Source organism: Periplaneta americana, chromosome 12 (genome assembly GCF_040183065.1).
Source record: "Periplaneta americana isolate PAMFEO1 chromosome 12, P.americana_PAMFEO1_priV1, whole genome shotgun sequence".
NCBI lineage: Eukaryota > Metazoa > Arthropoda > Insecta > Blattodea > Blattidae > Periplaneta > Periplaneta americana.
The window spans coordinates 168,624,031-168,638,387 of record NC_091128.1 but is presented as its reverse complement, the minus strand read 5'-3'; the positions used below and the strand labels follow the sequence as shown (position 1 = coordinate 168,638,387).

The window sequence follows — 14,357 nt, the reverse complement described above, 5'->3', positions numbered from 1 at the left end:
TTATTATTATTATTATTACTATTATTATTATTACTATTATTATTATTATTATTATTATTACTTACTTAAAATTTAATTATTTTCACTTATCTGTGGCACGCTAAGTATACCTCTTCATAGAACATCTTGTTATTCCTTGATTAAAGTTCTCGTTAACACTTTGTTAAAGACATAAAATTTACTCTGTCACACGTTAAAAGTGTTGAAATTGTTAAAAAGGTATTTACCTTCGACAGACGGCCCGTTTCGACGCTATTTGTCGTCGTCTTCAGTGTCTCTTGAACCACTGCTGATTTTGGCTCTGCGATGTGCAGTTGTCGATGGTAGGGGTGGGGGTGTGTTGCTCCTATGGTGGGGGTTGGTTGTATGCTATGACGTACTATGACGTCAAACAATGTGTGCGTATTGAACTGTAGTTGCGTATTAAGTATGTATTGTGGGTGTGCTATTGTATTCTTATATATTTCGTATTGTTCTAGGATGTTTAACTGTGAACTTTTTGGTGTGATGTGTAAAATTTCCATATCTGTTTCTATATTATTGTAGTCATGATTATTATCGATAATGTGATCTGCATAATTTGATGTACTGTAAGGTTTGGTTATAGCTTTAATATGTTCGTTGTATCTTGTATGAAAAGATCTTCCTGTCTGTCCTATGTAAAAATGTGGGCAAATATTGCATTTTAATTTGTAAACTCCAGTTGAATTATATATATTTGAATGTTTAGTGTGGTTATTTAAGTATTTCTGTGTTGTTTTATTTGTTTTGTATGCAATTTTGTACTTTAGTTTTCTGAATGAAGTTGCAATTTTGTGAGTATTGGTATTGTGATATGTTAATGTTATGTATTTATTCTCGCGTGCTGTTTGTGTTGGTTTGGTCTGTTTTTGTTTTGCCTTTTTTATTAGTGTGTCTATTATGTTAGGGTTGTATCCATTGTCTTGTGCTATATATTTTATTGTGTTTAATTCTTCAGTGTAGTTGTCATTGTACGGAAAGCTGCATGTTTATGTTGTATGGGATGATTTGATGAATTGTGTATATGTGTTGTGGTTGTAGTGGGTTTCCTGTATATTTTGAATTCGTGTCTGTTATTTGTTTTGGTTATGGTGATGTCTAAGAAGTCTTGTTATTCATCATCTTTTACAGTATCCACCTCGCGACAATGGAATTCCTTGTCACAAAGTATTAGGTACTGCAAGACAATAAACACCTTTAAAAACAGCTTAAAAGATAACCTTCTTAGCATTTCACTCCAATCATACTGATTTAAACTATAACTGACTACATTGTTACTCCTTCCTTTAGACATCATCCTGATTGTGCTGTATTTTAATTGTCTCATAATAATCTCTTTCTATTATCTAATATTATTTGAAATGTATTGACATTCTATGTATTTTAGCTTAATTCTGCTACACAGTTTATTTCAGTGTTTAATTAATAGTTCATAGTATTTTGTTGTTTAATTCGTAAATAACTCTTGTATACATGTAACTCTTATCTAAATCAAATTGTTGAATTCTTTGTAAGTTCATGCATATGTGTGTAGGCCTATACATTTTGCTGGTTGAGTGGAAGAGAAGGCCTTACGGCCATAACTCTGCCGGCTAAAATAAATTATTATTATTATTATTATTATTATTATTATTATTATTATTATTATGTCATCATTATTAGGAAAGATTGTATTAGAGATCTTGGTGTCTTACTTGATTCTGAATTATATTTCCAAGATCATGTGCAATATATTTATACCCATTAATTAAGAATGGTCTAATTAGATCTATAACTTATTCTTTTTCTACTCCTATGTGTCTATTAATTTTATACTATACGTTGGTTAGATCCAAGCTTGAATATGCATCTGTTGTATGGAACTCCATTACTTTCACTGACTCGGTTAAATCGGAGAATATTCAAAGAAAATTTATTTCCTTGTGATCTTATAGATTTTTACCTAATTCGGATGATTATAAATATGAGATTAACTGCAAATATTTTAATTGCTGTAGTTTATTTGCCAGACGTTAAGATCTTGATTATTCATTTTTTTGTAAAGTCATTAAGATTGATATTGATTGTGAATCCTTCTTAAGCAATATCAGTCTTCGTATTCCTGCTAAAGGGTTAAGATTTCATAAATTTTTTTACAATAGAAATTCTAAATCTCTCCGATCTGCAGATGTATAAAATATGCTAATTTGCATGGATTGAACTTGGATCCATTTAATATGCAGTAACCTATACTTTTTTTAGGGTTTTATGTCAGTTGTTATTAATTTATGTCTTTCGTTTAGATATGTATTATAATATTATTCTCGTAATCTTTTATATCATTTGTATTATATTCATTTATATGATTCCATCCTTTCATTTTCAATTATCATTATTTTTAATTGTCATTATTTTAATAATTATTCCTATGTACTTTCATTGTAATTTCTAAATTGTGCTGTGCTAATGTGCTGAACTATTACTGGCCCCTGGCTGTTGTACAGCACATCAAATATTAGTAATTAAATAAATAAATGATAACCGCCAAGATAGTTAAGTGCTAGCGCCCTCTGCTTTTAACCAGTGGTCTCTGCTTTTAATCCCTGTCAACCCACTCTGAATTTATAACTTGTATTGGAAAAACTCATCTTCCATCTATCGAGGGTTGCGTAATCTACTTGCTAGTAAATAATATTATGTAGGGTAAACTAGGGTCTATTGGACAGTCGGGCATGTTGGACACTCTGTACTTTAACGTGTTACCTCACCACTTGTGGGCACCACATTCTACTAGAAGTCAATGAAGGAAAGTAGCCCCACTCGTGGCTACCTCCGTCATTGATTTCTAGCAGAATGTGGTGCCCACAAGTGGCGAGGTAACACGTTAAAGTACAGAGTGTCCAACATGCCCGACTGTCCAACAGACCCTAGTTTACCCTATTTATGTAATTATCGAATGATGAATCCCCTGTCACTTGCAGTTTCTTCTTATTGTGTTCATTAAGCTGGTGGTTTTGGACAGATACTACTGCCACTAGTCTTAGAAAATTAATTTCCAGCATTTGCACTTTTTTCCATGTACAAACAGCCAAGTCACGAAGCCGTAAATAAAAAACTTAGATGTCACGGTGTTGTAGAATTTTAACTTCATTTTTTTCGGGGGATGCCGATTCCCTCCAAAAATGAGGTTCCGATTCCCTCCCAAAAAGCGTACATCTCTATTCCCTCCCAATATTTTGTTGTTTGAATTGAGTATAGTCCGATTTCCTCCATAACTTAACCAGACACAATTTTCCGTCATACTTTACACAGACTTTGGACTGTGAACCAATCCTCCATACACTCGGTGTGTTTAATCATTGGGAAGAGCTTCGTAGGACATGGCATTGCAATATTGCGAAAGATTGATCTGTCCGTTATCTAATTGTTCAGTTTTATTCTTTAAGGGGAGAGGATGGTATTTTTTTTGGTGAAAAATGACTAAATTAAAAAAAAAATCTTTAAAATACCCTGCATAGCATAACATTTTGTGGGCATTTGTGCCCTTATCGGATGTTCAGACGTCATTTTTAAACTTCCTGCGCTATGGATTTTTAAATCACTCGCCCATTTTTATTGTTGTTTCCGGTAAATTAAATTAAAAAAAGAATCTTTAAAATACCCTTTGATGTGTGTGGAATGCATAGCATAACATTTTGTGGGTATTTGTGTCCTTATCGGATGTTGAGACGTCATTTTTAAACTTCCTGCGTTATGGATTTTTAAATCACTCGCCCACTTTTATTGTTGTTTCCGGTAAATTAAATTAAAAAAATTCTTTAAAATACCCTTTGATATGTGTGGAATGCATAGCATAACATTTTGTGGGTATTTGTGCCCTTATCGGATGTTGAGACGTCATTTTTAAACTTCCTGCGTTATGGATTTTTAAATCACTCACCCACTTTTATTGTTGTTTCCGGTAAATTAAATTTAAAAAAAATCTTTAAAATACCCTTTGATGTGTGTGGAATGCATGGCGTAACATTTTGTGGGTATTTGTGCCCTTATCGGATGTTGAGACGTCATTTTTAAGCTTCCTGCGCTATGGATTTTTAAATCACTCGCCCACTTTTATTGTTGTTTCCGGTAAATTAAATTTAAAAAAAAATTCTTTAAAACACCCTTTGATGTGTGTGGAATGCATTGCGTAACATTTGTGGGTATTTGTGCCCTTATCGGATGTTGAGACGTCATTTTTAAACTTCCTGCGTTATGGATTTTTAAATCACTCGCCCACTTTTATTGTTGTTTCCGGTAAATTAAATTTAAAAAAAATTCTTTAAAATACCCTTTGATGTGTGTGAAATGCGTTGCGTAACATTTTGTGGGTATTTGTGCCCTTATCGGATGTTGAGACGTCATTTTTAAACTTCCTGCGCTATGGATTTTTGAATCACACGCCCGCTTTTATCAGTTTCCAGTAACTTCATTTTTTTGCTACATTGCCAGACAAAAATGGATATAATTTCTGAACTATTAAAGATACATGCATGAAATTTAGAACACACATTCTTTAGACTATTAGGAAACTTTTCTCTGTAACAGAATTTTGTTAATTGATTTCATTTTAAAAATATGTCCGTTTCTTTGCAAGAAAGGAAATCAGAAACTTGTTATTAAATTTTAATTGTTTATTTTACAAACGTAGGGACTAATATCAAAATTCTGTTACAGACAGTTGTAGAACATACGTTTGCAAATACATTGCAAAAAACTGTTTGAATCTATCTTTAAAAACGGTTTAGATATATCGGTTTCAGTACAATCCTGCATTGGGTATATTTTTTTTCAAATTTGGGCCCTCAAACAATTTTTTCGAAATATTTTTATTTATTTGAGTTGCCACAGCTATGAGCTCTCTACATACAAAAAATTAGTAATTTACACCAAATAGGAAAAAAGTTAAAAAAAATACCATCTTCTCCCCTTAAATGGTTCATTTTTTGTTAATAAGTTTTCATAGTTGTACCTGGGTGATAACGGCAGAATTTATTTTAATTTTGGTATCTGTCTGTACTTTGCATAAAACATCTAAAAACACAAAAAATGTTGGAGTGTGACGTGTAAAAGCAACTGTTAAATTTTGTTTGGAAACTTTCGCTATTTATGTGTATAAAGAAAGTGCAAATATTGTTGGAAGTAGTCGAGAACACTGTTATGAACTAATATTTTCTACATTTTTCTTAGTTAATTCTAAATGAAAACATCACGTTGGTTTTAGATTCACCAACAGATGGACTGCTTATATGGACACTGGTGTATTTAGAGCAATCATGTCCGCAACGATAAGTAACCAAAAACAGATAGACCGTGACACCTACATACCCACCCAGCCAACCAGACTTTACTGGAAGGAATCGGAGTATTTAATTCCAGCATCTCCTTTTTGACGCGGAGGGAATCGGTATATTTACAATTACTTCTTCGGAGGGAATCGGGAAGAAAAATTAACCGCGGGAGGGAATCGATAGCCACCTATTTTTTTTATAGTACAGTAATTTGAAATATACTAATCTATAGGTGTAACAGTAAGTATAGGCCAGTTGGTACCTATTCAATTCCAGACAGACGCAAATTTAGGCACAAGCGGAGTTTCGGAACTGTTACAGAATTCGTTTTTTATACCTGACTACTCTTCTCCAACCAGGAGATAAACCGTGAAAGGAATGTGCTTACTATTGCGCCATCTATTGGAGCGAAGTAGATAGATAATATTACCATTATAACGTCAGTTTAAAAATCATGCGCTCTCCTGCATATGTTATTTCCTGCATGGAGGGATTAAAAGATCAGGAAATTAACGTTCACACCTGTGGAGTAACGGCTAGCACGTCTGGTTGCAAAACCAGGTGGCCCGGGTTCGATTCCCGGTCTGGGCAAGTTACCTGGTTGAGGTTTTTTCCGGGGTTTTCCCTCAACCCAATATGAGCAAATGCTGGGTAACTTTCGGTGCTGGACCCCGGACTCATTTCACCGTCATTATCACCCTCATATCATTCAGACGCTAAATAACCTGAGATGTTGATACAGCGTCGTAAAATAACCTACTTAAAAAAAAAAGGAAATTAACCGTGATCTAATTTTGTAACTAGGGTAGTATAAAAATTTGTATTATTAGTGTTATCGTTTGTGTTTTGAGAGATAGCCAATAGAGATACGAGTACCCACGTGTGTGACCTTATGACATCAACATTCATTCACAGCATCCCCCGCTGCGTCTCATTCCCTGGACATTTTCTCGTGGTTGGAGTACAGTATTGCATGATGTAATTTTGTGATTCATACAAATATTACTTTCCAAGTCATAATTTTTTCCGCGAGAGAAGTTTTTATGTTCTGGTGGGTCAGTTTACACAATCTAAATACGATTCAGCTGATCAAAAACTTCTCGGAATTTTTTTTTGCGGGGCGGTGAGGGGGGGGGTAAATTGTCAGTTCAATTAATTCTGCGTGGATTCAGAAATTGTGGTAATAAAATCACTGCAGTTCAGAAACTGTAAAGTTTACGAAGACTTTTTTTCCCGGTTTACCGGTCTTCGTTATTACAGGTGAAGCAATATTTATTCAATAGCATTTCAGTTATTGTATTGTGGTCAGTTGTTTACAGAGCCGAAACAATTTCTAACTAATTGTTCTCCAGCGTGTAAGCGTATGTTTTACTTATGCCGTGAAGGATGGGTGATTCAACAAATAACATTTGAGTACATAGATAGTTTTTTTGTCCAGGCATACGATTCCTGTGGAAATGGTGTTTTTAATATGTAGTTTGTGTAACCTATTATGAAGCTGTGGTTTCCGATGGCTCTCGTTGCTACGGGTAACGTGTAATTCTCGTATAGATGGCCATGTTTCTTTTTTTGTTTCTTCTATTTTTTTTTACCTGCGGTGTCTTGCGAGAGGTAAATTGTAGGCCCCGAGGTTGGTTCCCGTGACAACAACATTGTGATTAAAGTGCACCGTTTTAATAAGAAAGCCCGTGGCCCGCGCATTGCCAATCCTAAGCCCTCTTTAAAAAAAACTTCCCTCCCCGCCCACTCTAACCTCAATTACCAGAAGAGATAATCGACAGGTGTGAGAGACGATATTTGAAGGCATAAGAACAGAATCGTACGCTTACAATCGAATTACTGCTAATCCCAACAAGGAAAATTAAATGTGCGAATAGGGAGTGTAATTGTAGGGATGGTGTAAGGGGTAGGGGGAAGGAAAATGAGGCAATTTTCTTTTCCTCCCCCAAAAAATCTTGAGAATTAACGTAGAGTTTTGAACCCTCGTTCTACAGAAAATAACTGCCGGTCTGCTAATTAAAATGGGGGCAGTTGGTTCCAAAACTAAAGTTTTGTGTATTCCGCTGTATACCTAATAAGGCAATTACTGGAACTGTGTTCCGTGTGCAACATTTTGGGTATTATTAGCGTTCGGGGGTTCAGATATAATTGTCTGCTAGAAAAGTTACGTCCAAATTGCCAAAGTATTTGGAACTGGTTTATTGTTAATGTTCTGTTCTTGTAGCATTTCCTTCCATCTCTATTCTTGTGTTTTTCACTGAATTGAAAGAACGCACGCCATACTTTCCTGTTCATTTCATGGGACAGCTTCCATCAGTTTGAAAACTTTTACGAAATAGTAAATACACTAATGATGATAATGACAGTTGAGATAATCTGAATTAGACAGTTTGATGGGTAGAAACGAACGTGAAATTGTCGTTTTCGCATCTGAAGAATAATTTACAAAAACAATGTGACAACACCCAAGATTGTATTGTATTTCACTCTCTGTTCTGTATTTCTTTTTTTACCCCATTTAGGAGGCATTTTTAAATGTATTTCTTTATTTAATCATCATCTATTTTTTAGTTTGTTCGTTATTTATTTATATATTTCGTTATTTTGTTATTTAGTTAATTGGTTATTTATTCAGCTAGCTATTTAGTTACTTAGTTAATGTCATTTATTTAGCTATTCAATTAGTTATTTAGTTATCCATTTATTTAGTTATTGATTTAGTTGCTTAGGTATTCATTTCGTTATTTAGCTATTCATTTAGTTATTTAGTTATCTATTTATTTAGTTACTTAGTTATTCATTTAGGAACATGTATGATAAGACTTTCTTGTGTTTAATTTTAACGAACTTTGTTTACATGTTTCGACCTATTTTGGGTCATCTTCAGAACTGGTCGTTGTTGGCCTTGGCGCCTTTTGTTTCCTGTGAGGGTGCATGCCAAACACACATACAGAGACATCAACACAGACATGGAAATACTGCACATCCAACCAAAAAGCCAGAAACTCAACACACTAGAACAATATGAAATATACAAACAAACGAAAACACACCCCAACGATATTCTCAACACACAACTCAATTTCAAAACACGCACACTCTTTGACTCTACACTAAGAACGCACCCTCACAGGAAACAAGAGGCGCCAAGACCAACAAAGACCAGTTCTGAAGATGACCGAAAATAGGTCGAAACATGTTAATAAGGTACATTAAAATTTAAGACAAGAAAGTCTTATCATACATATTCCCAAGTGATACAGTGTTAAAAGTTGTGTAATCAAGATGTATATTAATTTAGTTATTTAGGTATTCATTTAGTTATCTATTTATTTCGTTATTGATTTAGTTATTTAGTTATTCACTTAGTTATTTATGTATTTATTTAGTTATTTAGATATTCATTTAGTTATTTAGTTATTCATTTCGTTATTTAGGTATTCATTTAGTTATTTAGATATTCATTTAGTTATTTAGATATTCAATTAGTTATTCATTTCGTTATTTAGGTATTCATTTAGTTATTTAAATATTCATTTAGTTATTTAGTTATTCATTTCGTTATTTAGATATTCATTTAGTTATTTAGATATTCATTTAGTTATTTAGTTATTCATTTCGTTATTTAGGTATTCATTTAGTTATTTAGATATTCATTTAGTTATTTAGTTATTCATTTCGTTATTTAGGTATTCATTTAGTTATTTAGATATTCATTTAGTTATTTAGATATTCATTTAGTTATTTAGTTATTCATTTCGTTATTCAGATATTCATTTAGTTATTTAGTTATTCATTTAGTTATTTAGATATTCATTTCGTTATTTAGTTACTCATTTCGTTATTTAGTTACTCATTTCGTTATTTAGATATTCATTTAGTTATTTAGTTATTCATTTCGTTATTTGGATATTCATTTAGTTATTTAGTTATTCATTTCGTTATTTAGGTATTCATTTAGTTATTTAGATATTCATTTCGTTATTTAGTTATTCATTTCGTTATTTAGATATTCATTTAGTTATTTAGTTATTCATTTCGTTATTTAGATATTCATTTCGTTATTTAGTTATTCATTTCGTTATTTAGATATTCATTTAGTTATTTAGATATTCATTTAGTTATTTAGGTATTCATTTAGTTATTTAGATATGCATTTAGTTATTTAGTTATTTAGATATTCATTTAGTTATTTAGTTATTAATTTCGTTATTCAGGTATTCATTTAGTTATTTAGATATTCATTTAGTTATTTAGTTATTCATTCCGTTATTTAGGTATTCATTTAGTTATTTAGTTATTCATTTAGTTATTTAGGTATTCATTTACTTGTTTAGTTATTCATTTCGTAATGATCTTCGTCATAATCTTCAATATATGCCTGTAGCATTATGTAGTGTATCTTTTGTCACTAGTGATCATACTATTCGGTAAAATTAGGCCTACAGGTATCCACTGTACAATAGTATGATTGCCAACTTATAAAACATAAAAACACAATTTAATACTTCACATACCAACAAACAAAGAGTTAAGAATTCAAAATTTACAATGAAATACCACCCTTCAATTATAATGTAAAATGCAATTCAACATTGCTTAAGTTTATATCAGATGTTATTTGAAATCTTCCCCTCCTCATGTCACTTTAGAAACTACTTTGTTCCCATAGTCAGGTACAGAAGGTGTACAAAATATATTCCTTTGGCAGTGCTTCTCTTACGCAAGAAATTCACCATAATTTCGTCTTCCTTTTTCCCCCACTATCCCATCAATGTAAGTTATACTATGACACTTTTCTGTTTATAAGTGTTAGTTGGAGGTATTTCGGTTAACAATTTATTCTTCCTGCTGGTCCTATCTGTTTCGAGTAGGTCGATAGCATGATCGACTTAACCCTACGAAGGTACAAGTTTTCTTAAAATAATGTTTCAATACTAACATTTACGAACTGCAAAACTATTATTTCAGGATACAATCTCAACGAAAATACTTACGTATACTTCCTGTCTCCTTTCAGTGCTGACTTAATTTAGAGTTTGTAAGACTTTGTTTTCATTTAAGAGAAAAAGTTGAAAATAACAATTTTCACTTCAACGGTAATTACACAGTGTTCCCATTGTTGGCATTCGCAGGCTTTTTGTTGTCCTTCTCGTTTACATTTACAATGTAAGGCAATGAAGTCAGCATAACAAAATTTTAACAAGTAACTGAGAAAATACGAGTATATAATTTTCAATAAAAATCGCAAATTATCGATTTTACACCCACTGATTGACTTTGCCCACTTCTACGGTATTATGTACTTCTTTAACCCAGATAAGACTGACGTCCTATATATAGGACACCGGACGTTTCACACAAATATGTTAATAACATGACTATGACAGACTAAATATAAGAAAAAAAAAATTGGAGGCAATTTATAACACATAAGGATTATGGTATCATGATTGCCGACAATGAAAATCTTACACAGCAATGTTAAAAAAATAAAACGCTCGGATCCTATATATAGGACGTCAGTCTTATCTGGGTTAAACGCAATAAAATTCATGCCTGAGTCCCATTTGTGTTTTCTTGGATTGTTGCAGATCTGTGACCGCTGTGTAATCAGAACCAGCAAGCTGGCAGCCAGCACCGTCACCAGTATGAACCCCCACTACCACCCCTACACGGAGTTGAACTCCCCTCATTCCCCGCCCCCGGACAACAACAACTACCATGCCCACCCCCAGCACGGCCACCCCCCTCATCCGCACCACCCAGGCTCACAGCCCCACGGCACGAACCCCATGAGCAACGGCCACGTGATGGGACCACACCCGGGCGGTCCGGGGGCCCCCAACAACCACCACCACCACCACCCCCCGGGGGGCACGGGGCCCCCGCCGCACCCGGGCCCCCACCACGACCACCACCCTCACCACCAGCACCCACCGTTCGGAAGCGGGGGCCCTCCCCCGGGCGGTCCGATGCACCACCCGCACCACCACCACCTCAACAACAATAACAACAACAACAGCAACAACAACAACTGTCCGACCGTGAAGGTGTGCGCGGGGTGCGGAGGGAAGATCGTGGAGCGCTTCCTGCTGCACGCGCTGGATCGCTACTGGCACAACGGCTGTCTGAAGTGCTCGTGCTGCGGGGCCATGCTGGCGGACATCGGCGGCTCCTGCTTCACCAAGGCCAACATGATCCTCTGCAAGACGGACTACATCAGGTAGGCTCATTACCCTATAACGACATCAGAGTAGGACTCGTTTCTTCTCACTCGACTAGGAATTAGTCTGAGTTCACCATACTTATTTAACTTCAATTGTTACTTAAAGTATTTTAATTGACACTTAAAGCGACAATGCATTTCACAAACACAAATTGGTCTTTAAGCTCTAATTAAACTACATTTAAGTTAATTGATCCATAGTTGATCATTTAAATAATTAACCCTACATTAACGACGATGGTTTTCATCATGGCGAGGAGAATGATGGACTTGATATTTAAAAATTATTATTTATACGTTGATTTTCATCATGGCGAGGAGAATGATAGACTTGATTTCACCATACTAATTTAACTTTAATTGTTATTTAAAGTATTGTGAATTGACACTTAAAGAGACGATACATTTCACCAACACAAATTGGTCTTTAAGCTCTCATTAAACTACATTTAAGTTAATTGATCCATAATTTGTCATTTAAATAACTAATCCTACATTAACGACGATGGTTTTCATCATGGCGAGGAGAATGATGGACTTGATATTTAAAAATTATTATTTATACGTTGATTTTCATCATGGCGAGGAGAATGATAGACTTGATTTCACCATACTTATTTAACATTAATTGTTATTTAAAGTATTGTGAATTGACACTTAAAGAGACGATACATTTCACCAACAAAAATTGGTCTTTAAGCTCTCATTAAACTACATTTAAGTTAATTGATCCATATTTGATCATTTAAATAACTAATCCTACATTAACGACTATGATTTTCATCATGGCGAGGAGAATGATGGATTTTATATTTAAAAATTATGATTTCTACGTTGATTTTCATCATGGCGAGGAGAATGATGGATTTGATATTTAAAAATGATGACTTCTACTTTGATTTTCATCATGGCGAAGAGAATGATGGATTTTATATTTAAAAATTATGATTTCTACGTTGATTTTCATCAAGGCGAGGAGAATGATGGATTTGATATTTAAAAATGATGACTTCTACGTTGATTTTCATCATGGCGAGGAGAATGATGGACTTGATATTAAAAAATGATGATTTCTTATCAAGATGGGTAAGGATAATTTCCGAAAGAGGAGATTATTTTAATACAATGGACGAATAATATTTTCAAATGCGGTTTAGGCTAAGCTAAACAAAAGCATTGCAGGCTATATTTTGAATAGTAGAGAAGGTGATATATAATTTTCAACTGATAATTAAGTACATCATAATATTATTTAAATGATACATTTATAATGCCAACTAAAATAATATGAATAACAAATTTATCACGTACGCCTAATATTACATTTGAAGGCACTGGAATGGCACAAATCCATGAAGTCTTTCCATTTTGCTTGTTGCATGAATATTGCTCAAGACACTGGGATGAGGTTTTTTTTTTGCATTGATGTCTATTTCTATTTACTTCCAACATTTCTTCTTTTCTTCTAAATTCAGCCCATCCGTCTTTTTGTTTTCGATGATTTTAATATGTTTTGAGGTTACCTCTATTTATGACATCATTTCATACAACAAATGAACTCGCACTCTAAAGGTCACTGCTTACATTAACAAGGCACATGGCCTTCGGAATTACTATTTTAATATTATTCCGAAGGCCGTGATGACTTAACTGGGAATTAAATTAATTGACTTTATTTTAAATGCATATTAGTTCGGTGAAATGCAAACGAATTAAATATCATTTAACTTTCGTATTTAAGTTAAGTTACAATTAGTTAATTATGGATTAATAACATGTTGGTGTGAAATTGGCCTTAAGCCCAGTGTGATAAATACGGTTAATCTAAGATTAAGTTGTAAGGGGTTGTTGGACAATAACTTCATTTAGGTTAAAATTACATAAATTCTTACTTAACAAACTAATTGCTGAATAATATTTATTACATATAATGAAACTAACATCTGTCCATTATTATTATCATTAATTTCTTTAAATAGATTTACAAAACCTCTAATGGCAATTACATTAATATTCTCTTTATAGAAATATATTTTAGATTTATAGATATATTTTTTTTCTCTCTGTAACATAGTCCTAGTAAGCTTATATTAAATTAATTTTCATCATTTTACTAGCTATCTCAAATCTCAAATTAATTATAATTGATTGAATTAAATTAGCTCATAAATTAAGTTACTACTTTACCGTATAGGTTTATCTAAATTTAAATAAATATGTAGTCTACTAGTCATTAAAACTTAACTGAAGAATATTGCTGGAGAACCTTTTAAGTGTAGTGTAAGTATTCATAATTTAAATATGTATTGCATTGATTAAGGCTGCTTCAGTGGAAGAGAAGGCCTTATGGCCTTAACTCTGCCAGCGAAAATAAAACATTATTATTATTATTATTATTATTATTATTATTATTATTATTATTATTATTATTATTATTAAAGTTAAATGCATCGATATGTATAACTAACAAGAAAACATTGTCTTGCAGGCAGATAAAGTTTTTTTTTTTTTTTTTCGTCCACCATGTTAATGTCGAAACAAGTACTCGTACAAACTTTGACCACTCGAGCGCAATTACGATGGCCGTAAAAATATTTCCCTGTGGCCGTTTACAGAAGGAAAACACAATTTCATAGGAATCATCAGATACATAATTGTTTAATGATATCTAACATAAGTACAATGTAGAACGTATTCATTTGTAATAAAATATTGATTTTTATATTGTATAACAGTAAAAGGTGAAGTTATGAGTTATAATGTAGTAATAGTGTAATATATTTATAGGGAATGTTGAT

The 14,357-nt window shown here is 33.2% G+C and overlaps 1 protein-coding gene across 3 annotated transcripts in view; it reads left to right on the top strand.

Annotated features, from left to right (window-relative positions):
* The window catches only part of LOC138711163 (uncharacterized), a 1,508,851-nt gene that overhangs the window by 1,049,687 nt on the left and 444,807 nt on the right, over positions 1-14,357 (top strand). For all 3 annotated transcript variants that reach the window (XM_069842515.1, XM_069842516.1, XM_069842517.1), the window contains one exon: positions 10,925-11,556. In XM_069842515.1, coding sequence (XP_069698616.1) covers positions 10,982-11,556 — 575 coding nt within the window. In that variant the 5' untranslated portion in view covers positions 10,925-10,981. The remainder of the gene's footprint in view (positions 1-10,924; positions 11,557-14,357) is intronic.